Raw genomic sequence first — 27,236 nt, forward strand, 5'->3', positions numbered from 1 at the left:
GGGGTAAGTATTGTCAGTACTTAATGACCATTGAATACTGGACAATTGTACTGATGAAGTCCAACATTAGATGGACCACATCTCCTGATCCTTTGTGCTGCTATACTGACCCTTACTAAAGGACGATGAACTTTGATAGATACGTTAAAAATGAAATCAAATAAATGGAATGGTCTGCACGAACAACAACTTCAATTCGTTCAAGTCTGTATGGAGACCTCTTGAGGTTTTTGCCCCATCAAATGATTCCACACATTAAATAGAGGTTTAGTTGAGGATAACTCAGGGCCTCATTAGCACTGTCACTATGAATTTAGTTGTCACGATGTCTTTACCATTCATTAGTAGTGATCGTAGTTGACATTGAGATTAAATATTAAAATATTTAAAGTTCTAAAATGAACTTTGACCAAATGTTTATGTATTAGCGTGGGTTATGTATGACCCTAAGGCTCCTGGTTTGTGTAGCACTGAATTGAGTAGAGAATTGAGATTTTTTTGCAACAATGATTTTACCTTGGCATAGTGAAACTATATCTCATTAAGGTTTGTGTAAAAGCTCTAAAGCGAAACGTCGAGTATTCAAGAAAAATAGTAAATCTGGTGTTATAAGGTGTTTATTTTTAGTATTAAAATGTCTTTCATACACCAGTGTGCACTACAGAAATTAAAAACAATGTTTGATTAAATACCCCATTGACGATAGACCGGACCTGAAATCTCATTGGAAGTTTAGTTCCATAAATGAGTCGTGCTACCTGAAACGATGTAAATATTAAACGATTAGAAGATTTAACAAATATTATTTTTGTTTACTCTCTCATATGACTTCAAATAATTTGTATAATTGATCCTAAAAAGTAGTTCTTTTTTAATTTTTCACATTCATAAGTAGTCCGAGTTTTTATATTTTATTAATTAATATTTTGAATGTGGTTTATCATCGGGAACTCCTAGAAAATTAACTTCGAGAGGAAACAATATAAACTTGGTGGTACTAACAGATATAAAAAATACAAGCATACCTTTGTTCTGTCGATTTTTTTTCTCAACTATTTGAACTTTAATTAGTGACCGCTTACTTTCTTTTAAAGCAGAAAATAATTTATTAACCTGCCTTTAGGATCACTGTTTGATAAATTAATTAATTTTATTTGAAATACCTTTGTCATAACATTTAAACTCGTCTGATTACTGTAACAGTATTCTTGTTATCAAACCCTTCTGATCAAGTGTAGAAATTTATACTTTTCCAATAAACTGTGAGGTAGCACGAAAATCCAGGTTTCAGATTAAGATTATTTTTGTTATATATAAACGATTTAATTCAATTACAATTTAAACCTGAAATAAACTCTATGTTCATTATACACTACTTATTATCTTCAAGCTTTGCAGTTTAATTAAACAGCATGATGAGGTATAATGGCATCACGCTATTAACTTACAGTTCAGTATGAAACGGTAATGACATTACGCTATTAACTTACAGTTCAATATGAAACGATAATGACATCACGCTATTAACTTACAGTTCAGTATGAAACGATAATGACATCACGCTATTAACTTACAGTTCAGTATGAAACGGTAATGACATCACGCTATTAACTTACAGTTCAGTATGAAACGATAATGACATTACGCTATTAACTTACAGTTCAATATGAAACGATAATGACATCACGCTATTAACTTACAGTTCAGTATGAAACGATAATGACATCACGCTATTAACTTACAGTTCAGTATGAAACGATAATGACATCACGCTATTAACTTACAGTTCAGTATGAAACGATAATGACATCACGCTATTAACTTACAGTTCAGTATGAAACGATAATGACACCACGCTATTAACTTACAGTTCAGTATGAAACGATAATGACATCACGCTATTAACTTACAGTTCAATATGAAACGATAATGACATTACGTTATTAACTTACAGTTCAGTATGAAACGATAATGACATCACGCTATTAACTTACAGTTCAGTATGAAACGATAATGACATCACGCTATTAACTTACAGTTCAGTATGAAACGATAATGACATCACGCTATTAACTTACAGTTCAGTATGAAACGATAATGACATCACGCTATTAACTTACAGTTCAGTATGAAACGATAATGACATCACGCTATTAACTTACAGTTCAGTATGAAACGATAATGACATCACGCTATTAACTTACAGTTCAGTATGAAACGATAATGACATCACGCTATTAACTTACAGTTCAGTATGAAACGATAATGACATCACGCTATTAACTTACAGTTCAGTATGAAACGACAATGACATCACGCTATTAACTTACAGTTCAGTATGAAACGATAATGACATCACGCTATTAACTTACAGTTCAGTATGAAACGATAATGACATCACGCTATTAACTTACAGTTCAGTATGAAACGATAATGACATTACGCTATTAACTTACAGTTCAGTATGAAACGATAATGACATTACGCTATTAACTTACAGTTCAGTATGAAACGATAATGACATCACGCTATTAACTTACAGTTCAGTATGAAACGATAATGACATTACGCTATTAATTTACAGTTCAGTATGAAACGATAATGACATTACGCTATTAACTTACAGTTCAGTATGAAACGATAATGACATCACGCTATCAACTTACAGTTCAGTATGAAACGATAATGACATCACGCTATTAACTTACAGTTCAGTATGAAACGATAATGACATCACGCTATTAACTTACAGTTCAGCATGAAACGGTAATGACATCACGCTATTAACTTACAGTTCAGTATGAAACGATAATGACATTACGCTATTAACTTACAGTTCAGTATGAAACGATAATGACATTACGCTATTAACTTACAGTTCAGTATAAAACGATAATGACATTACGTTATTAACTTACAGTTCAGTATGAAACGATAATGACATTACGCTATTAACTTACAGTTCAGTATGAAACGATAATGACATCCCGCTATTAACTTACAGTTCAGTATGAAACGATTCTTAGATTATTTTGGTCAACGATTATTTTCATTATTCATGTTCAAAGGAGATAAACTTTCAATCATACTATTTTGTACAAGTATCTGTACCACTTCTGAAACGCGTATGATAAAACAAGGAACTCGGAACATGAACAAACAAAAATAAGTTTTTTGAAGAACTCAGTGTATTATGTCACAAATTACGAGCTAAACATTTCCAGGAAAATTTAAAATAATTCCATTGAAAAATGTTACATTCTTCTGAAAGAGTGAAATTTGCATTTCAATTAAACACGGTGAAAGAAAATCTTTCAGGAATCTTTTCTATACAACCTAATAATAAATAGGAAATAAACACAACAGCGTATTTTATTAAATTAATTTAAAATCACATATTTCTTACATTCGAAATACACTCAACCAGTATTTTAATAAAAGTTTTCAAGTGTTACAGTTGACTCTAAATAATAACTTGAAGCATTATATTGTATTTCACATATCCTCGGGAACTATAAATAATTGATGAATTATGTTTTATCAGATCTCAGAAGAAATTCAGAAATATCTTTTTGGAAACTACAGAGTTTATCGGATTTTTTTCTCAGAGATATTGAATATTTTACTGTGAAAGTGTTGAAAGCTTGAACATTGAACGTTAAACTCGATTTTCATCTCAGAACGGCTAGTATGGGTATTAACACTTTTATTGAAAAGGAGAGAACAGCGTTTTGACCTTTCTAGGTTAAGAACCTCTTTTTTAACCTGAAAATGACCTAAGAAGGTCGAAACGTTTTTCTCTTCTTATCAACAAAAGTGTTAATACTGGTAATATCCACAGCAGCCGTTCTGAGATACATCTTTATTTCAAGTGGGTTTCTCATGATCGAAAACTACGATCGATTTGTTTAACTTTTATTGTTTTTTGTTTAGTGTCGAAGTACAGTATTTTTTGTTCTTATTTCTGAAACATTTTGAAGGTGTCTAGGGTGCTAATGACAGTAAGACTTGTGCATAAGTAACTTTCGGGACGTTTAACTTGAGTACTCATGTTTGTATTAAGTAATTTATTTGGACTGTCACCACGTTTCTTAAATGATTATACAGGTTTTCCTTTCAATTACCTAAGCCTTCGACAGGTGCGAGATGTTCAATAAATAACAGGATCTAACCTTTTGTTTATTAAATGTGAGAGCTTGTGTGGTGATTGTCCACATAAATTACTTATTACACATATTTGTGTATAGCTTAAAATATCCATTGAATATTCGGGTAATATTCAGTCAGTTTGTTACAAACAAAGAATGAAATACGGTATCGCTCAATACTAGCAACAAAGAATTAAAGAAACAAGATATTGTTTGTTTGTTTTTGAATTTCGTGCAAAGCTACTCGAGGGCTATCTGTGTTAGCCGTCCCTAATTTAGTAGTGTAAGACTAGAGAGAAGGCAGCTAGTCATCACCACCCACCGCCAACTCTTGGGCTACTCTTTTACCAACGAATAGTGGGATTGACCGAACATTATAACGCCCCCACGGCTAAGAGATCGAGCATGTTTGGTGCGATGGTGATTCGAACCCGCGACTCTCAGATCACGAGTCAAACGCCTTAACCCGCTTGGCTATGCCGAGCCGAGAGGATACTGATAAAAGACGCATTGAATATAAATAGTTATGAAATATAGAGATCTGTTCATCTCAGTTAGTGAATATTGCGGTTAAATCTATTTGCGATAAGTATAAGTAGTGAAAAGAAGACGTTTATAAATAATTCACATTAAACATATATGTAATATTACAATGCTTTAATAACAATAATACTAAAAGTATACAGGTAATCTATTTTTCTAAAACAGCAATTGAAACACAAATCCATACATAATATAACCGTAGTGAAAACAGCGTTTCTGACCAACTACAATTACTAATTATTAAATTGTGCTAACCTCGAATTATAGATATATTCTCATAATTTGCTCATTTGCCAAGTTCTATTTCCGCTACACTGAATCATACTAATTCTTGGATTGCAGCAACCATTCTAAAACTCGTTGACGCGGCCCGAGAAGAGAATCATTCCAGATCTGTTGTCTCTGATGATGAAAAAGAATGGATGATCGGCAATAAAGCTTGGACTTAAGGAACTTCCAAGAATAACAACTGCCGTCACAGCAACTGCCTCGCTTCCTTCTTCGTTTACTTCAATAATTGCTTTATGTTTAACTTTAGACACAGGCAGGTTGTTCTTACTGCTGATACCCGACAGATCTGACTGTCCTGGTGAGAACAATTTGGACAATCCAAGCGCCTGCAAGGAAGGAGACAATTCTTCTTCATATTCCAGCTTAAACTTGGGTAAACTGACTCTAACGCTGGTTTTTCTCATTTTTCCAATTATTTCTGTTAATTTGTTAGAAGTTAGTTGGCTTTCTAGTTTGGCAAGACCGTCCTTCTGGTGAGGAAGAATGACAAACATACTGATGTCTTTTCCTTTGTAAGGCAATTCAATCATTTTTGCTTGGAGATCCTCTACTTCTGTAAAATTAAATTCGTGTTCTAAGTGCATAAACAATGTATCCTTCCCATTTTTCCCTTTATTATAGAAAGTTCCACTCGAAGTATCGCTTGAATTAAACTTGTAAAGCCAGGTTCCCTTGAAGTAAATTGCATTCAGTAAAACAAGTACGGTATCAGAGCTCAAAGGTTCTTCGAAAAGTTTGGCGATCTTATGCTGAGTTTTTTTGTCCACCCATTCGTTAATTTCCTGAGTAGCTTTCTCTCTTTCGTTTACGAAATCGGCTTCTCTAACTTCTGCTTTGTATTTCTCCTGTAACTGTGTTTTGTAAGAGTCCAATATGGAGAAATCAATGTGATTAACCATTGAATTAGCTGCAATCAGTTTGTACTGATCTGGAGACCCTTCTATTTGGTTAAGAATGTTCTGGAAAGCTTGATGAACTTCTTCATCGAGCAACTGCTCATTCTTATAACCAAGTGTATCTTCTAGTTCTCGAGCTGTCTCTTCTCTGGCTCCGAGATACACCATACCCATTGCTGTTGAGATGCTGAAAGGTGAGATAAAAATGTTTTCATCTTTCGGTAACTGTTTAAACAGATCCATTGCAAAGTTATTACTGGCTCTTGCAAGTTTCTGAATTCCATTTGTTGACGTCTGGTCCTGAACTGGTACTGCGATCACAGTGGTCCAGGTTACCAGAAGGACACTCAGATATAACATACTCATACCTACAGTTTGAAGAGAAATAAATAGTAAGAAGTTAAATAAAACTTTTCATATAAATATATATATATAATGTAATACAGTAAAAAATGTCATCATTGTTATATAATCTGAATTCTTTGTGGCGTTAAAATCCAGATTTAACAAGTTGTCATTCTAAAATACATTCACCTCCCCAGTGGCAAAGTGACATATCTGCAGACTCATACTACTAGAAACCAGGTTTCGATACCCGTGGTGAGCAGGGTACAAATAGCCCTTTAAGTAACTTTATGTTTAATAACAACCAAACAAAATACATTCTTTTAAGAATTTGCACTAAAGTTCCATACATTTAGTTTTGATATCTTGAATGTTATACATACACCATGCTAATATACCACATTTTAACAACTTTGTTTTCAAATACTAACGAAAGAATGAATATTTTTCTAAGCGTTGACCAGGTATGAATGATTAAACAGTGAATTAGGTTATTATTTGTTCTACCGAGGATGTATTTATAAGCTGACAGCCATTTATTAATCAAAGCAACGTGTAATTTGACAGTCACTTAATTCAATGTAATTAATATATATTGATGATTTTAACAAGTTACCTTCTTATATACCATATGATCACTTTGCGAGGACCGTGAAAATTGGAAAGGGAGACGCACGTGAAACAACTTACCTTTAAACTTCATTAAACAGTTGATAACTCTTTAGTCTCTATTGGTTTCAGATAGCTGAGACACAACTATTTATAATAACTCTGAATGACAGGTTTGACCAGCGATGTACCAACTTCACATGCTTACAAGTTTTTACTTAAACTTGACTATCAGATAATAGTGAAAAAAAACTAAAATTTTCAGTATTGACAGAAACTGGTTGGAAAATAGTTTTAAAAGTTTTTTTTTTTTTTTTAACTGGAACTTCGCGCATGTCACCTGCTTTTCAAGATTTTTGCGTTATATATGTATAATGAACTGTGTTACCTTGGTAATATGCCATATTTGGTGCAAGCTGTAAACTATTGTGTCGTGTTGTAAAATACTGATTCGATAATTCATGTATGATTCATGACAGGTTCTTTATGTAGATTGTCTGGTTCATTGCCTGAACCGGTTTCTATCGGATGACAGTAACCTTCATCAGAAACAAAAGTTTCTGATTGTTACTTTTAATTTCTTATATTTTTATTATTTGTTATTAATTGATCTTGTTATTCAATGTGCTTCATGGCATGAACTGTAGATTTAAAAAAAAATAGGTGCCATTCTGATAAGCAGAAATCATTTTTATATTTATTTTGTTTGTTTTTGGAATTTCGCACAAAGCTACTCGAGGGCTATCTGTGCTAGCCGTCCCTAATTTAGCAGTGTAAGACTAGTGGGAAGGCAGCTAGTCATCACCACCAACCGCCAACTCTTGGGCTACTCTTTTACTAACGAATAGTGGGATTGACCGTCACATTATAGCGCCCCCACAGCTGGGAGGGCGAGCATGTTTGGCGCGACTCGGGCGCGAACCCGCGACCCTCAGATTACGAGTCGCACGCATTAACACGCTTGGCCATGCCGGGCCATTTTATTTTTATAAGAAAGACAAAGTTGGCACAAACCACGGACATAACTCGTACATTATTCGTCTTAGTTTGTATATATTTTAATACATTTTAAGGATAACAATATCAGTACCAACCATGGATAACGTACAAACAAGAACAACAAATTGTTATATCTTACAAACGATACATCCAGATTAATCACACAAAAACGTTTCGCATTATAAGATGTCTAAATCTGAAAATAACTCATAATGGTTCCCCTTTCTTTCTGGGACTTGCTTGAAAATTCCTCAGTTCGTTTCTTAGAAGTCTAGTTGTGTTTTGAATGTAAACACATCATTTCCAGCAAGTTTAGTTGAGAAACAACGTATTCCGAAACACTTGGGCCCGGCATGGCCAAGTGTGTTAAGGCGTTCGACTTGTAAGCCGAGGGTCGCGGGTTCAAATTCCGGTTGCACCAAACATGATCGCCCTTTCAGCCGTGGGGACGTTATAATGTGACGGTCAATCCCACTAGTTGTTGGTAAAAGAGTAGCCCAAGAGTTGGCGGTGGGTGGTGGTGGCTAGCTTCCTTCCCTCTTGTCTTACATTGCTAAATTAGGGACGGCTAGCACAGATAGCCTTAGAATAGCTTTGTGCAAAATTCCAAAACAAACAAACAAAACATGTGTTGATTGTATTTTATCTCCAGTTGTTTCTTTTTCTCAGAAAAATGACACTTATCGATCATTTATAAGAACTTAAGTAACCCAACTTTAGCTAAAGGGGCAAGTTAGTTGATAAGGAGGGAACAGCGTTTTGACCTTCTAGGTAAAGAACCTCTTTTTTAACCTGAAAATGACCTAAGAAGGTCGAAACGTTTTTCTCTTCTTATCAACAAAAGTGTTAATACTGGTAATATCCACAGCAGCCGTTCTGAGATACATCTTTATTTCAAGTGGGTTTCTCATGATCGAAAACTACGCTCGATTTGTTTAACTTTTATTGTTTTTTGTTTAGTGTCGAAGTACAGTATTTTTTGTTCTTATTTCTGAAACATTTTGAAGGTGTCTAGGGTGCTAATGACAGTAAGACTTGTGCATAAGTAACTTTCGGGACGTTTAACTTGAGTACTCATGTTTGTATTAAGTAATTTATTTGGACTGTCACCACGTTTCTTAAGTGATTATACAGGTTTTCCTTTCAATTACCTAAGCCTTCGACAGGTGCGAGATGTTCAATAAATAACAGGATCTAACCTTTTGTTTATTAAATGTGAGAGCTTGTGTGGTGATTGTCCACATAAATTACTTATTACACATATTTGTGTATAGCTTAAAATATCCATTGAATATCCGGGTAATATTCAGTCAGTTTGTTACAAACAAAGAATGAAATACGGTATCGCTCAATACTAGCAACAAAGAATTAAAGAAACAAGATATTGTTTGTTTGTTTTTGAATTTCGTGCAAAGCTACTCGAGGGCTATCTGTGTTAGCCGTCCCTAATTTAGTAGTGTAAGACTAGAGAGAAGGCAGCTAGTCATCACCACCCACCGCCAACTCTTGTGCTACTCTTTTACCAACGAATAGTGGGATTGACCGAACATTATAACGCCCCCACGGCTAAGAGATCGAGCATGTTTGGTGCGATGGTGATTCGAACCCGCGACTCTCAGATCACGAGTCAAACGCCTTAACCCGCTTGGCTATGCCGAGCCGAGAGGATACTGATAAAAGACGCATTGAATATAAATAGTTATGAAATATAGAGATCTGTTCATCTCAGTTAGTGAATATTGCGGTTAAATCTATTTGCGATAAGTATAAATAGTGAAAAGAAGACGTTTATAAATAATTCACATTAAACATATATGTAATATTACAATGCTTTAATAACAATAATACTAAAAGTATACAGGGAATGTATTCTTCTAAAACAGCAATTGAAACATAAATCCATACATAATATAACCGTAGTAAAAACAGTGTTTCTGACCAACTACAATTACTAATTATTAAATTGTGCTAACCTCGAATTATAGATATATTCTCATAATTTGCTTCAACTTTGCTCATTTGCCAAGTTCTATTTCCGCTACACTGAATCATACTAATTCTTGGATTGCAGCAACCATTCTAAAACTCGTTGACGCGGCCCGAGAAGAGAATCATTCCAGATCTGTTGTCTCTGATGATGAAAAAGAATGGATGATCGGCATTAAAGCTTGGACTTAAGGAACTTCCAAAAATAACAACTGCCGTCACAGCAGCTGCCTCGCTTCCTTCTTCGTTTACTTCAATAACTGCTTTATGTTTAACTTTAGACACAGACAGGTCGTTCTTACTGCTGATACCCGACAGATCTGACTGTCCTGGTGAGAACAGTTTGGACAATCCAAGCGCCTGCAAGGAAGGAGACAATTCTTCTTCATATTCCAGCTTAAACTTGGGTAAACTGACTCTAACCCTGGTTTTTCTCATTTGTCCAATTATTTCTGTTAATTTGTCAGAAGTTATTTGGCTTTCTAGTTTGGCAAGACCGTCCCTCTGGTAAGGAAGAATGACAAACATACTGATGTCTTTTCCTTTGTAAGGCAATTCAATCATTTTTGCTTGGAGATCCTCTACTTCTGTAAAATTAAATTCGTGTTCTAAGTGCATAAACAATGTATCCTTCCCATTTTTCCCTTTATTATAGAAAGTTCCACTCGAAGTATCGCTTGAATTAAACTTGTAAAGCCAGGTTCCCTTGAAGTAAATTGCATTCAGTAAAACAAGTACGGTATCAGAGCTCAAAGGTTCTTCGAAAAGTTTGGCGATCTTATGCTGAGTTTTTTTTGTCCACCCATTCGTTAATTTCCTGAGTAGCTTTCTCTCTTTCGTTTACGAAATCGGCTTCTCTAACTTCTGCTTTGTATTTCTCCTGTAACTGTGTTTTGTAAGAGTCCAATATGGAGAAATCAATGTGATTAACCATTGAATTAGCTGCAATCAGTTTGTACTGATCTGGAGACCCTTCTATTTGGTTAAGAATGTTCTGGAAAGCTTGATGAACTTCTTCATCGAGCAACTGCTGATCCTTATAACCAAGTGTATCTTCTAGTTCTCGAGCTGTCTCTTCTCTGGCTCCGAGATACACCATACCCATTGCTGTTGAGATGCTGAAAGGTGAGATAAAAAAGGTTTTCATCTTTCGGCAACTGTTTAAACAGATCTATTGCAAAGATATTACTGGCTCTTGCAAGTTTCTGAATTCCATTTGTTGACGTCTGGTCCTGAACTGGTACTGCGATCACAGTGGTCCAGGTTACCAGAAGGACACTCAGATATAGCATACTCATACCTACAGTTTGAAGTAAACGACGTATAAGAATATGCCAAATATTATGATATAGCAATAAAATATTTAAAAGTTATACCCTCATAACTCTGCCTTTAATATTAACGACAAATTGAGTTATAAAGCTACTACATTGAATGTAATCTTTAACGACTACCTGTTACGATCTATTATGTATCTTTGTTAAGAGTGAAACTTGTCGTTGACAATGAATATGACGAACATAGTATGGTTGCCATACTATTATTATTTACTTTCATAATTCTTGTTAATCTATAAGGAATTAAGTTAGAAATGTAGTGTTAAGATAATATTATTATCAAAACGTCAGCTCATTTTATGCGCTGTTATCTTCCTGCATCTTCACGCATTAACGATATTTTTCTGTTTCTATCATTTGTGATTTTCATAAGTCAAGCGTAAAATATATGATTTATATGCAGCTTATATGACGAAAAGTTTAGTAAGTTTGCTTGTTGTTAAGAGTAAAGTTATCCAATGGGCTATCTATGCTTTGTCCACCACGGGTATCGAAACCTGGTTTATTCAGTTCTTACTTAATGAATGCTGTGTCACTGATGGAGAAGCAGCGTAAAAAAGGAAACTAATTTTACATTAATTGATATTTTATCTTACGGTATAATTAATAAATTAATTAAAGAAGGAACTTGCATTTTTATAGTTTGATAGAATTGTAAAACTATAACTTTTGGGACACGTAAAACTGCTAAATGCAGAGTCCTGCTTACAATGCAATACAATCTGTAAATAGAAATTTTAATGTTCATTTCTCATATCTTTGTTTCCACAAACAGAATTAACAGAAAGTCTGTTTGTGTGTTGTTAAACACAAACCTACACAATAGACTATCTGTGCTCTGCCCATCACGTGTATCGAAACCCTGTTTCTAGGGTTGTAAGTCCGCAGACACATCTCTGTGGTACTAGAGAGCGACCAAAAGTCTTAGAAGTTATAACAAAAACGTCTGAATGCACTGCCTACACACTGTTGGAAATCTACTTTGTTTTATATATATCATTGTGATAAACAAGGAAGTTGGAACAAGTGACATAATTAAAATAACAAAACAGTTTACCTTTATTCTTCATAAAACGGCTGGCAAATCTTTGGGATCTGTTCTCCTATAAAGTTTAAACAGTTGAGACGCGACGTTTTATATTAACTGGCAGGTTTGACCAGTATTGTGTCAATTCCACGAGCTTGCTGGGCTTTCCTTGAACTTGAACCGAATAACAACAAAAGCATTACGAAACTTTCAGTATCAATATGAAATTAAGATTAGCCACAATGGTTCCAATTGATTTTGCTTCTGTATTATCTCTTTTTCAACAGTTTATTTCGCATTATAATGTTAATAATAAACTACAAAACCTTGTTACTATGACAGCTTTGGTACAGTATAACAACTGATGAACTTGTGCGTCATGTTTTACGTTGTTACTTTTGATTACTAATTCATGTTACCCAAAACCGTATTATCTGATCCTGTCATTCGTTATGCTTCGTGGTATGAAAGATTGATGTATTTTGTGTCTTAATTTTCAAATATTCTTTAGATAAATAAAATTACTTTTTTTCCATTTATAGGAAATACAAAGTTGGCACAAACCACGAACCTAACTTATTATACATTATTCGTATTAGTTTCTATATATTTTAATACATTTTAAGGACAACAATATCAGTACCAACCATGGATAACGTAAAAAGGTACAAAGGTAACGAGAACAACAACTTGTTATATCTTACAAACAATACATCCAAATTAATCACACAAAAACGTTTCGCATTATAAGATGTCTAAATCTGAAAATAACTCATAATGGTTTCCCTTTCTTTCTGGGACTTGCTTGAAAATTCCTCAGTTCGTTTCTTAGAAATCTAGTTTTGTTCTGTGAATGTAAACACATCATTTCCAGCAAGTTTAGTTGAGAAACAACACATTCTGAAACACTTTCCTTTGACTTATTTTAAAGAAATAAACACTTGTCCTAAAATTGACTTAAATTTTCTTATGATATTAAGGGCTTGGGTGTTGCTGGCTGTGAAAACTTTAAACTGTATAAAATGATTTGAATTCTTTGATAGATTGTTTAGGCATAGTATTCATGATAAAACTTTGTAGAATGGACGACAACTGCTTACTGTAGACACACAAGTGTAGAGGACGGCGTTTCGAAAGTCTTCTGCCTTCCATTCTACAAAAATTTTTTATCATGATTTGAATCATTTAGTGAGTTGAGCAAATAAATAGCAGATGGGTTTTAATTAAGACAAATGCAAGATATTGAAAGTGGATATAATTTGAATTATAAGTATACTTTGAATGAGAATAGCCTTAAGAGTGTCATGAAAGAAAATGACCTCTGTCTCTTAAGCCATCCAAGCAGTTTACTGTTGCTAATGGTAGAGCGAATAAGATTTTAGGTTGTATCTACAGAAATACTGAATGCAAGTCTAAAGAGGTTATAATTTCATTGTATAGGTCAGCGATTATCATCATTAAAGAAAGGGAAAAAAAGAGTAAATATTAATAGTTGATTTGAACTCCAGTAGGGGAGGTTCTTTCGTAACTCCACACACCACCAATCAGCCAACGACTTCTGCACTCATATCATGTTTTTGAATTTCGCGCAAAGCTACTCGAGAGCTATCTGCGCTAGCCGTCCCTAATTTAGTAGTGTAAGACCAGATATAAAGGAAGCTAGTCATCACCACCCACCGCCAACTCTTGGGCTACTCTTTTAACAACGAATAATGGGATTGACCGTAACATTATAACGCTCCCACGGCTAAAAGGGGAGCATGTTTGGCGCGACGGGGATGCGAACTCATACCAATAAAGCAAGAAGCGTTCGTGTTTCACTGTAATATTCTGTAGTGCGGTGATTTTTTTTTCCCAATAATTCTTCAAATTTTGTGGTACCAATTTATTTAACCAGTGGATGATGTTGCTTTTCTTACAAAACTTAACTCGACTCTAGTATTGCTTTATGTATATTCCAGGCTAATTGTTACAGTTTCCATTTTTTTATTACTGACTAGAGAGAGAGAGAGAAGGAAACAAGTCACACCATATCATCCACGATGGAAGATTGATTGTCACTTTTATAACGCACACACAGCTTACATTTCTGGGTGTGCTTTGTGGTAACGCACAGATTCGAACCTGGCTCGTGCCAATTTTGAAATGAAAGATGACTATGAAAAATTTAGAAGCAGAGGTTTAATATGTGTGTTTGATTATTGTGAAACACCAACACACACAACGGGTTATCTGCGTTCATTGGAAGTATCAAAACCAGATTTTTTAGTGTTATATGCTCTCAGACTTATAGCTGAGCCACCAGTTGTTATGTGTGTGTTAATATGAGTGAACACATTGCTGTGTTGTGTAATAAGAATGTACTGTAAAGTTTCAAAATGAATTTGTTCTGAGAAATTTTACAAACATGGCCACGTGGTTAAGGCACTCGACTCGTAATCCGAAGGTCGCGGGTTCGAATCACCGTTGTACCAAAAATACTCGACCTTTCAGCCGTTGGGGCGTTGTAATGTTACGGCCAATCCAACTATTCTTTCGTAAAAGAGTAGCCCAACAGCTGGTGTTGGGTGGTGATGACTAGCTGCCTTCCCTCTAGTCTTACACTGCTAAGTTAGAGACGGCTAGTGTAGATAGCCCTCGTGTAGCTCAGCGCGAAATTAAAAAAACAAACAAACAATTTACACTAAACATGCTCGCTCTTTCAGCCGTAGGAGCGTTATAAAATTACGGTCAATCCCACTATTCGTTGGTAAAAATGTAACTCAGGAGTTGACGGTGGGTGGTGATGACCAGTTGCCTTACCTCTAGTATTACATTGGTAAATTCGGGACGGCTAGCATAGATAGACCTCGTGTAGCTTTGCGCGAAATTCATAAACAGACAAACAAAACAATTGAACTAGGAATTTTACAAACTGTTATTTGTTAATCTGGCAATAAGAATTCTTTGTTTCGATGGTTTTTAACGTGTTTCGCAAGACATTACTGGAAATCTCCTGTCAGTGCAATAGCTTTGTTACGAAATTGGCACGAGACTAGTCACGTCTTTTCCAAACATTCAGTTTTAGTTTCGATGCAATGTCTATTACCACCATTTCCTCTACACCCTGGAAACTTAGGTAAACATTAAAATTGTGGTGTATATACTTGGCTTTTAGCCAATCCAATTTTGTAGTAGCATTTCAAGCGTACAAAGCGAAGCAAAACGTTCCAAACGTCGAGATATTTCAGTTCCTGTTTAAAATGTTATTAGTTGGATTTCTCCTATTTAATCTATGGCAAAATGCAGTTTTTGAATATTTTAATTGTACTATAAAAACATATAAGAAAATGTTGTCACTTGAACGAAAAACCATATTAGTGTTTAAAGTTAAGCACACAATGAGCTATCTGTGCTCTGCCTACCTTGCGTATCGAAACTTGGTTTGTATTGTTGGAAGGCCACGGACATACGACTGTGCCACGCTTAATCTAACAGTAATGATGGTTTGAATGTTTTGAGGTAAGCACAAAGCTACACAATGGGCTATCTGTGCTCTGCCCACCACATGTATCGAAACCCGGGTTTCAGCGTTGTAATTCCGCAGACATACCATTGTGCCAAAGGGGGGCTAATCTAACAGAAAATAAAACAAGTTAGAATAAAAGTCGTTTAACAGGTCAACTCCCTTTTGTTTTTGTCACGTCCTTGTTTTTTAGAAAATTGTAATTGCATTAAACATCACCAACGTTTCGTGAAGTAACTGATATAATGAAATTTTCAACATAAACAGCACTTTACACAAACGTGGGCCAAGCGGCCATGTCAGGGTTTATGGAGTATAGGTACATAACTGTCCCTAATTTTAAACTTTTGTCAAGAGAGGATGCAGCCAGTCAAAACATACTCGCCGCCAGAAAGGTTTTGTACAACCATTTAACCTGAGCAATAGCACTAACTGTCACGTCTATAACACGCCCGCAACTGAAAGTGTGAAGAGTATTCAGTGGTGTACCATCTATTAGGCCAACTTGGTTATTCATAAAACGACAAAAATCAGTGACACAAAACAGAAATTAGACTGAATAGATAACTCGTGTGTGAATCCAATCACAAGTACAGAACACTTTCTATGTAAATATACTCATTTTCTCCACCGATGTCGAAAATCGTCATTTGTGCTCTCACGCCTCCGTAAAGTTATCTTTTATTGTTACGATCTTTGTTTGTGTGTTTATTTGTCTTTGTCTATCTGTTTTATTGTTAAGCGAAAACCTTTTTCACGAATTATCGAAACCCGAGTTTTTAGCGGCGTGAGCTCGTAAAATTTACAGCTGAGCCACTGGGGGCTCAGCGATCGCCCTAGTCAAAATATTACATGTAATAAGGGTTTAAGTAATAACATATTTCCTTTTCTTTTATTGCTAAGTTTAAAATTTACAATACTAAAATCTGAGTTTCGATATCCATGATGAGTCACAGTGCAGATAGCCCATTGTGAAAGTAACAAACAAGTGGAAATTACTGCTTACAAAGCTACTGCTTAGCAGCTCGGCGGTAATTCAGGGCTTAATCCAGTTATGCGTTTGTATGTGTTTTCTTATAGCAAAGCCACATCAGGCTATCTGTTGAATCCACTGAGGGAAATCGGACCCCTGATTTTAGCGTTGTAAATCCGTAGACATACCGCTGCACTAGCGGGGGGCCTTAATCCATTTAAAATTCTTGCAAAACCATGTACAGGAAAAAAGAAATGCTTATGTCCACTGTTTGTGACAAATGCCTACTTTAGTATTCTAAAAAGGTTTTCTATTTTCAGATTTAGCGTTAAACAAACACTTGGTTTATGTATGTAAATCATTTAAATTTTTGGTTTAATATAAAAATGCACATTTTGTTTTATTAAAAAAAGAGCCCGCAATGGCTTTGTTCGAGACCCTTTACTTTTCTAACATAAACAGGTGGGTTAAGGTGTTCGACTCGTATTCTGAAGGTTGCGGGTTCGAATCCCAGTCGCACTAAACACGCTCGCCATTTCAGTCGTGGGGAGGGTTATAATGTAACGGCCAATACCACTTTTCATCAGTAAAAGATTAGCCCAAAAGTTGGTGACGATTACTATCTGCACTCTCTCTAGCAGTCCTATATTGCTAAACTAGGGACGGCTGACGCAGATGGCCATCGTGTAGCCTTGCGCGAAATTCAAAACAAACCAATAACCACCAACTCCTCATAAATAGCCCTAATTTTGTAATCAATACCTCAGTAGCGAGACAATCTGTCATATGTCTCTTCTCAAAGCACATGTTCATTCTTTTTTTCTTTTTTTTAATACATTTTAAAAACATTTAAGCCAAACTTATACCCACCTTCATTTTAAGAATATTGTTTTGTTTGTTTGTTTTTGGAATTTCGCACAAAGATAATCGAGGGCTATCTGTGCTAGTCGTCCCTAGCAGTGTAAGACTAGAGGGAAGGCAACTAGTCATCACCACCCACCGCCAACTCTTGGGCTACTTTTTTACCAACGAATAGTGGGATTGACCGTCCCATTATAAAGCCCCCACGGCTGGGAGGGCGAGCATGTTTGGCGCGACGCGGGCGCGAACCGCGACCCTCGGTTTATCGGATTACGAGTCGCACGCCTTACGCGCTTGGCCATGCCAGGCCCTTTAAGAATACCCAAGTAATAAACATAATTTTGGATTTTTATCCTGAACTTGCGGTGTGAAACATAAAGTTATATTTTCGATAAATTTTCACGTTGTTCTAGGATTTTTTAGATAGTTTCCTATAGTCATGTAGTTAATCTAATTTGATTATTTTCGAATTTCCTGATGTTGTAACATATATTTGGTAAAATAACTTTGTTGAGCATTTTTTACAAATATGGAAATATATTAACCACTGCTTATTATTTCCATGTACCCCCTTGGTACAGAGGTAAGTCTGCGGATTTATGACGCCAAAATCAGGGGGTTGATTCCCCTCGGTGAACAGCAGATAGCTCGGTATGACTTTGCTTTAATTAAACATACACACAATTTCTAAACATTTCACGTTGCTGACTGGGGCGCTATCTATGGATGAACTAGCATAACAATTTCTTAACGTTCCGCAACTGTTCGGTAATCGCAAAAATTACAATATAATCATTGTTCTTTTCGTAGAATTTAGAATTGGATAGCCAGGATTATTAATGTATAAATACATATTCCGTGAATAATGTATTTGAATATTATGTTCGAAAAAGAAAAGAATTGCTCTTCGCTTTACATATTTGTCTGTCTTGAACGCAAATCTTAAACCACAATATAAAAAATTTCAATGTTTACACAAGTACATCTATTGAATATATCTCTCCGAGATTTATTATAATTTAAAATATAAAAAAATATAATGAGATTATAAACATAGGTTGTTTGCCATGGATACAATTTGTGTTCAATATTTTTTTATATGTTTCGCAAATTGAAAAATAGATAATGACAAATGTAATGCATTTATAGATGAAATGTGATTGTTTGTCAAATAATTTCGCATCAGATGAGAATTTATATGATTTATAATCTCTGAACAATGATTGTTCTGTAGAGAAAAATGAATAAGGAGAATATGTGACAGTTTGTTTGTTTGTTTTGAATTTCGCACAATGCTACTCGAGGTCTATCTGCGCTCGCCGTCCCTAATTTAGTAGCGTAAGACTAGAGGGAAGGCAGCTAGTCATTACCACCCACCGCCAACTCTTGGGCTACTCTTTTACCAACGAATAGTGGGATTGACCGCCACATTATAACGCCCCCCACGGCTGAAAGGGCGGGCATGTTTCGTGCGAACGGAATTCGAACACCTCGTATTATGTGTCAAACGCCTTAACACGCTTGGCCACGCCAGACCTGATATGTGACAGAAAGCAGGCTCATATTAACTTATTTTAAATCACATAACTAAATGTAGTAGTATTCGAACCAAAGAACAGTCAGTTAGATAAAATCCACATAACTACAGCAAGGATAAAACCAATTTTGATATAACCCACAATTGAGGGTTTATGTATTCTTTACCAGTATCGGTTAGAATATTTATGTCAATTAAGTTTATTAATGACATACATTAAATTTGTTGTTCTAATTTCATTATTAAGCCTTTTTTACTTTAATAGGTAAATAAGAAATTTCAAATGTATATTTACATAACGAATGCATGGGCAGTGGAAGGGCAGTCTCAGCACCAAACAATTATGGGGCTGAAGCAGAGGACAGGCCAATATTTTGAGAGAAAAACAAGACACTTTACCCTCACGTGTTATTCCCCAGATTTTCTTGTCATACACATTACATTAAATTTAGGAGGGGAATATTCCTGCCCCACTTGTCCTGCCACCGTTGCACACAGGTTAGTTGTTGTTGCTGTTTATTATTGAGCCCGAAGCTACGCAACATGCTATCTGTGCTTTGCCCAACAGGGGTATCAAAACCAGGTTTCTAGCAGTATAAGTCTGCAGACAAACAAACAACTGAAACACTGAGATGGGGAGCAAATAGATAAAGTTCACGCTGACTGTTCTATTTTTGTGTTTCTTTAGGTAACAGGATCGTTTAAGACATATATTTGTATTATGTGTAATATATTATTATTCTTTTATTATAAAAATTAGCTTCATATACGGGCTTAGGACTAATATAAGAGGGACAAACTACGTGAAATGATGAAACAATACAATATTATTTTTATTACCATACGATGTGTCCGTCAGTCCCACTTTTCGTTGGTAAAGAGTAGCCCATAAGTTTGCGACGTGTGATATCTACCAGAGAGCGTGTGTTTGTGGGGTTTTTTTTTTATAGCAAAGCCACATCGGACTATCTGTTGTGTCCACCGAAGGAAATCGAACCCCTGATTTTAGCGTTGCAAATCCGAAGATTTACCGCAGTGTCAGCGGGGAACGTCATGGAGGGATCCTCATGTGAATGTGAGTTTGGTTGATATTGCTAACCTATACATTTTGAACACAGTTGCGCGCACGGCAGGATATCGAGAAAACATAATCCAAGGGACAAGAGAAAGCTCTTCATTATGCACGAAACTACCTCTACACTCTGGTTAATCTTCTGTGACATCGAGAAGAAGGGCTGTTAAAGCGTCAGTTTTTTTCATCTAATTTCATACTTTCCCTCAGTTGTAACCATAAACCACAGAGTGCTTACTTCTATCGTGCACATCAGAACATCTGTCCCTCAGTTGTAACCATAAACCACAGAGTGCTTACTTCTATCGTGCACATTAGAACATCTGTCCCTCAGTTGTAACCATAAACCACAGAGTGCTTACTTCTATCGTGCACATCAGAACATCTGTCCCTCAGTTGTAACCATAAACCACAGAGTGCTTACTTCTATCGTGCACACCAGAACATTTGTCCCTCAGTTGTAACCATAAACCACAGAGTGCTTACTTCTATCGTGCACATCAGAACATCTGTCCCTCAGTTGTAACAATAAACCACAGAGTGCTTACTTCTATCGTGCACATCAGAACATCTGTCCCTCAGTTGTAACCATAAACTACAGAGTGCTTACTTCTATCGTGCACACCAGAACATCTGTCCCTCAGTTGTAACCATAAACCACAGAGTGCTTACTTCTATCGTGCACACCAGAACACCTATCTAGTTCTTAAGACTTAAAATTAAGTGTGTGTTCTGTAGATGTGAATCCCGCAACCGTGTCATCTACATATCTGTACCAGTATAGTGGTGGATGTAATGCTGTGTTAATTGCTTGTGCTTCAACTTGTGTCATAAAAATATTGGCTAGAACTGGTGATACTGGGTTGCTCATGCTTAGGCCTATATACAAACAGATGACACGGTTGCGGGATTCACATCTACAGAACACACACTTAATTTTTTCAATCACATTAACGCTATACATCCCAACGTTAACTTCACATGTGAACTAGAAGAAAACAATCAAATATCATTTCTTAACCACAAAATTACAAGAAGCGATACACAATTTAAAACAGAAATCCACCAAAAATTCTCACCCATACTGGACTATACATTCCTTGGGACTCAGCACATGAAACAAAACAAAATCTCAACATACTAAGAAACCAAATAAACACAGCCATAAAACTATGCTCACCAGATAAAATTAACGATTAATTAAACAAAATAAAACAATACTTCATCAACATCAATAAATTTTCTCCACAAACCGTAGGAAACATTATACGCACACACCTAGACAGAAAGCAAAATCAACTAACAAAAGTAAATATATTTCACGAATCAAAAAATCACGAAACCATATACTGCTGCATACCATATATCCCCGACATCAGCAGACAAATAACCAACATTTGGCAAAAACTAGTAACAAAATATGACATTCCAGTTAATACCAAATTTATTCAAAAACCAGGCACAAAACTAAGGTTCATGCAATGTTAAAACTATACTGACAAACACCACACCAACTTTATTTATGAAATACAATGTGATAACCGCCACGACTTCTATATTGGAGAAACAAGTAGAAAAATGAAAACCAGATTCAAAGAACATAAAAAGTCACCTTCACACGTTTTCAAACACTGCAAGTCAAATAAACACAACATAACCACAGAAAACACCCAAATACTAAATAAAGAAACAAACATAAACAAACGCAAAATTAAAGAAGCCTTACTTATACAACAACTCAATTAATACAATAACTAATAAGCCTTCTACGTAAAATATTTTCTCAACCCAAACGAGCCGTTTTTACATATAAATATAGTCAAATATAGATATCGATCAATAGATAACGCGACCTGTCATAATAAATTTATAAAATTCGACGTGTTTTGAAACTTATATTGAAGCATCTACCATTAAGAAATTTCTCCTCGTGTGGAAAGTTTTATTTATTCTACTTCTTGATGGCTCAATTTAAAATAATATAAAGCCGTGAATAAATCATTTGAATAAAAATTTATATCCTAGATTTCATTCTATTGTCCATGTTTTCAAAAACAACAATCATAATGTAATGTTCACAATCAGCTGTTAGAAAAAACGAAAGATTGTAACTTAAGATATTTTATTGACCTTAACGTGTTAGAAAATAAAATGCAATCATTAAAACGTGATTTTGACTTTCATGTATTTAAAGAACAAACAAGAGTCACTTAGATACTATGTTTATCTACGCATATAAAAATGTGTTTGCCTCTCGGCCTTGATAGTGTCTCATCATTCTGGGTGTAATAATCCCTAGTTCACAATCGGGATATATAGATAGATGAAACTAGTTTTTTGTGGTAAGATAGAAATATTAATGTTAAATGGAAATAAGCAAGAACAAAAGTAAGAATTTCCGAGAAAAGACCAAACGCTGTAAGGTAACCAAGAAAACCTGCGAAGTAAAAAGTAGTTACGATACGATAAGATATAACTTGAATTAATAAAGTGTAGAAAAATTGTAATTTGATTAAAACAACAACAAAGGTTTATACTCTCACAGTATTAAACCCCAGTGTCATTGCTGTATTAAATGTATAATATTTCATGTAATTAAGCATTAAGCAGGAAGTGACTTTTATACAGAGGTAGATTAGTTACAACTCAGGGTATCAAACACTGTCTCTGATCAATGAGCCATTATGTGCTTTATATAGAAACATATAATCTATCGTATACTCCTTAGGCATGGCCAAGTGGTTAAAGCACTCGACTCGTAATCCGAGGGTCGCGAGTTCGAATCCCCCCGTCACACCAAACATGCTCGCCCTTTCAGCCGTGCGGGTGTTATAATGTGATGGACTATCCCACTATTCGTTGATAAAAGAGTAGCCCAAGAGTTGGCGATGGGTGGTGATGACTAGCTACACTCCCTCTAGTCTTACACTGCTAAATTAGGGATGGCTAGCACGTAGCTTTATGCAAAATTTAAAAAAAAAAACAGAGCAAAGCCACATTAGGTTATCTGCTTTATCTACCACATTTCATAAAGCCTTGTAGCTCTGCTTATGTGCTTTCAATAATGAGAGCGAAACATCTTCAAAGATTTAGTGAGAGTGTGTTCTATAGAGCGTATAACTAAAATAACACATTTTATCCAAAGTTCCCAACAATTTCCACCATTATTCTGAATTTTAAGAGCTATTTCTACCTCGGATGTGTCAGTGTGCTTCAAGACAGTAGGAGTTACTGTATGACTGCCTATCATGCAATAAACTCCGAGGTAAGCACATAAGGAAATACAATGAGTCGCTTGTTAAAATCAGAGCACAAAATTGTTGCTCCAAGAGATTCACGACAACACACTTAGCTGTGTTTAATATTTTGTAATGTGGATAAAATTATATAACATAATGCTTGGATACAAAAATAGGAAAATATATTAATTAACTACGATTTTTTTGCCCCCGTAGAGTTATGGTTCTTTACCTTTTTCATAGTCTGCCCCCCTCACGTGTACGTCAGTGAATTAGCAATAAACCTGAAAGTTCATGACACTAATAATTGGTTTCGACACCCGCAGTAGGCACATTACAGATAGCCCCTTCTATAGCGTTGTGCATAAGAACATACTATAAAACGAAAACAGTTCATAGTGTTTATGCCCCGAGCTTGTACAGCGGTATGGCTACAGATTTATTGGCTAAAATCAGGGGTTCGATTCCCCCTCGATGGGCTCAGCAGATAGTCCGATGTGGCTTTGCTATAAGAAAACACAGACCTATTTTTTATATTTATAAACAAACACATACACACACTGTTTGTGTGCTGTAATCCAATTTGAAGTTTGCCGTTTAGGTTTGCTAACTTGATTCTTTTTCTCATAAAAATGCAATGTTCATTTTGTAAATCTTTAGAGTGTCTAGTGAAAAATATAGAAGAGCGCTTTCTTTGCTTCAATCTTTCTTGGGTATCTTCAATACCTGCAATGGGTACAGCAAAAATAGCCCATTGTGTAGATCTCGACTTGCCAACAAACAAATAAAATACTCAAATTTTTCTCGAATTTGGTTAAGTCTTATGTCAGTGAAGTGTTGTCTTAGTTTGTGTTCTGATTGTGTTAAGAAAGAAATATTTAGAAAAACCAACATATTTCTTGAAAACCACTGAAAGGGAGGTCACGAAATTTGGTACAGAAGTTAAATTATGCACGAACTATGAACACAAATAGAAAGGAAATTTATTAGCTCTATTTGCAAGTTGCGACGGACATGAAACAAGGAATCCAATAAGATAAGCATCGAATTTAATTAGCAAAATATATCTATTAATGGATGTTATTCCTTATTACAATAATACACGCTTCGATTTTATCCTGTTACAAACAAGCTGGACGCAAACAAACTGCATTATTGAACGAGGACTCATCTGAGCACCTGGAGGTTTCTTGGAGGCGGTTGACGACTATAAACCCGTCTCTGTAGAGAATCCCAGGCATGCTTTGTAAAGTCCAGACCAATTGATCTTCACTTTCATGGTACTGATCCTTTAGACACGTGTTAACAGACATTAAAATGAAATCAGGAGTATGAGAACCTCTGAGAAGATGAACGTACTGTCCGATTATCTTGTCTTTGTATTATATACCATTCAATTACCTGTCTTCAAAGACATGGAGGTCTACTTAGTAATTGATCAAAAAGCCTTCCCAGATCGAGACCAAGTCCATTAACCAGGAGGTATCGTGGGGTACGAACCCTTCACTCCCACCGGTGCTCAACTCGCTTACTAATGTTTGTTTTTTACCTCTCTTCGACGATGACCTCTTATTATAAAATTGCTTTGTAACATTGTGAAAACATATGGAAACAGCTTTTTCATACTTATGAAGGGAAAATCACTAGATATGTTTATTTGCACCAATAATACAGGAACCATTTGATGTTTCGCACATTTTTATTCGTTCTTGGGCACTAAAGTTACATATGAAACGAGTTCCACTTTGGACCAGAAAGAATCCCCAACTGCCAGAACTGGCTACGGGCTTGATAAAGACAATGCAAAATTTATAATTATTCCGTTGCATAGTGTTTGAGGGACAGTTGTCCAATTAGTCATTCCCTGAGAAAACTGTTTGCTGAGAACAAGTTTCCGAGCAGAATATTGACTCACCTATTAAAAGAATATTGCACCAATATAACCAGGCTTGAGTCCGGGAAGATGTTATGGAACACAAACCACTGGATGATTCCTTCTAGTTACAGCCTGTCTCAGTAAAAGTCTTCTTACGGATGCGGACAGCTTTCATGCGTGTTGACCACCTGTAAGGATTCTGTGGTGGTTACAGCCCTAAAACATTCGTCCTTACATACATTGGCTCTAGGAAGACCTTAGACTCGGCTCCCGACAACACCTCATATCGTCTTCAATCAGGATACCAATTTTGTGGATAAAATTGGACTTGGCATCGTCAGCCTGACTTTGCCACTCTTCTGTCTGTCATTTAAACATTTCTTATAATAAATCTTCACAAAATAATTCGATTAGAAACAAACTGTGTGTTAAACAGAGTAGTATGTGAGTTCTAATTTTTTTATTTCGCGCAAATCTACTCAAGTGCTATCTGCGCTAGCTGTCCCTAGTTTAGCAGTGTAAGACTAGAGGGAAGGCAGCCAGTCATCATCACCCACCGCCAACTCTTGGAATACTCTTTTATTAATGAATAGTAGGATTGATCGTCACATTGTAATGCCCGTACGGTTGAAATGGCGAGCGTGTTTGGTGTGTGGGGGATTTGAACCCGCGACTCTCGGATTATGAGTCGAGTGCCTTAACCACCTAGCCTTGTCGAACCATTCTAAAGGAATTTGATGTCAAAGTGTGAAAGTAACCGGACTATTTCTCCAACATCCATGATTGTTTTCATGATCAGTGAAATTTAGGGTGTTCAAGGGTGAGATTACCTCAAAATCTTTATTTGTTGGAAGATGGAAAACAAACTGCAAATATTGTTTATGAAGAAGCTTTGTTATAATTAAAATTTTTGAGATAAAGTTTATGTTGAACTGATTAATTTGAAATGTATGTTTGCTGTTAAACTTACACTGCTTGAGTTAAAGTTTAACTTTTTCCGTTATCGAGTGGTATAACAGCAATGAATTACTAACTGTCTCGTGGCTCCCTCTCCCGGCCCGGCATGGCCAAGCGCGTAAGGCGTGCGACTCGTAATCCGAGGGTTGCGGGTTCGCGCCCGCGTCGCGCCAAACATGCTCGCCCTCCCAGCCGTGGGGGCGTTATAATGTGACGGTCAATCCCACTATTCGTTGGTAAAAGAGTAGCCCAAGAGTTGGCGGTGGGTGGTGATGACTAGCTGCCTTCCCTCTGGTCTTACACTGCTAAATTAGGGACGGCTAGCACAGATAGCCCTCGAGTAGCTTTGTGCGAAATTCCAAAAACCAAAAAAACCAACGGCTCTCTCTCTTAGTGAAGCTTCTAGCAGTGTATTTGTTCACTGAGAAGGTCACGAGAGTGCAACCTCATGTGATAATAAATTTACGTAATCTTTCGCTATATTAATGGTATCTGTAGGTCACTGCTGAGCCGCTTGCGGGCAATACTGAATAATGTAATAAGATGAACTTCATCAACAGCGTGTTATATCAGAAACATATGTTGTTAAGATGTGAAAAATAAATCAGAAACTTATTAATCTGTATTACTTTGCCACTAATTTATAATCGACGTATAATATTTTTTTTAGACTTCACCAGTATTTTCAAGATACAAAAGGTGGTTGTCACAAGGATACATGTGGTGTAGTGATATTTGTGTATATAGTGTAACAGATCGTTCAGTATTGTTCACTGGTGGCTCAGCAGTAAGTCATGGATTTATAGCCACAGAATTCGAGTTTTGGTACATATGGTACAGTCATACTTGTGTATATAGCGCAACAAATCATTCAGTATTGCTCCCTGGTGGCTCAGCGGTAACTCAGTGGGTTTACAGCACAATAAAGTCCATTGTGTTGTTTTGTGCTTCACAACAAACAAGTCGTTCTATACTGCGTGATAATATTGCACTACATTCGTGAGCTACAGAAAACTAAATGAATTTAGATTTAAT

The 27,236-nt window shown here is 35.9% G+C and overlaps 2 protein-coding genes across 2 annotated transcripts; both read right to left on the bottom strand.

Annotated features, from left to right (window-relative positions):
- Positions 1-4,788: 4,788 nt before the first annotated feature.
- Positions 4,789-7,060, bottom strand: LOC143229589 (intracellular coagulation inhibitor 1-like). The gene is made up of 2 exons (XM_076462151.1): positions 6,914-7,060; positions 4,789-6,246 (listed from the first exon to the last, which is right to left on the bottom strand). Exons 1-2 carry the CDS (start codon positions 6,924-6,926, stop codon positions 5,042-5,044), a joined length of 1,218 nt encoding a protein of 405 aa, XP_076318266.1. The 5' UTR covers positions 6,927-7,060; the 3' UTR covers positions 4,789-5,041.
- Positions 7,061-9,646: 2,586 nt separating this feature from the next.
- Positions 9,647-12,368, bottom strand: LOC143229583 (intracellular coagulation inhibitor 1-like). Its single transcript, XM_076462140.1, is given in 4 exon segments — positions 9,647-10,612; positions 10,614-10,956; positions 10,958-11,117; positions 12,212-12,368. Coding segments are annotated over 4 exon segments (1,218 nt in total). The 5' UTR covers positions 12,225-12,368; the 3' UTR covers positions 9,647-9,910.
- Positions 12,369-27,236: the final 14,868 nt, after the last annotated feature.

Source organism: Tachypleus tridentatus, chromosome 1 (genome assembly GCF_004210375.1).
Source record: "Tachypleus tridentatus isolate NWPU-2018 chromosome 1, ASM421037v1, whole genome shotgun sequence".
NCBI classification, from domain to species: domain Eukaryota; kingdom Metazoa; phylum Arthropoda; class Merostomata; order Xiphosura; family Limulidae; genus Tachypleus; species Tachypleus tridentatus.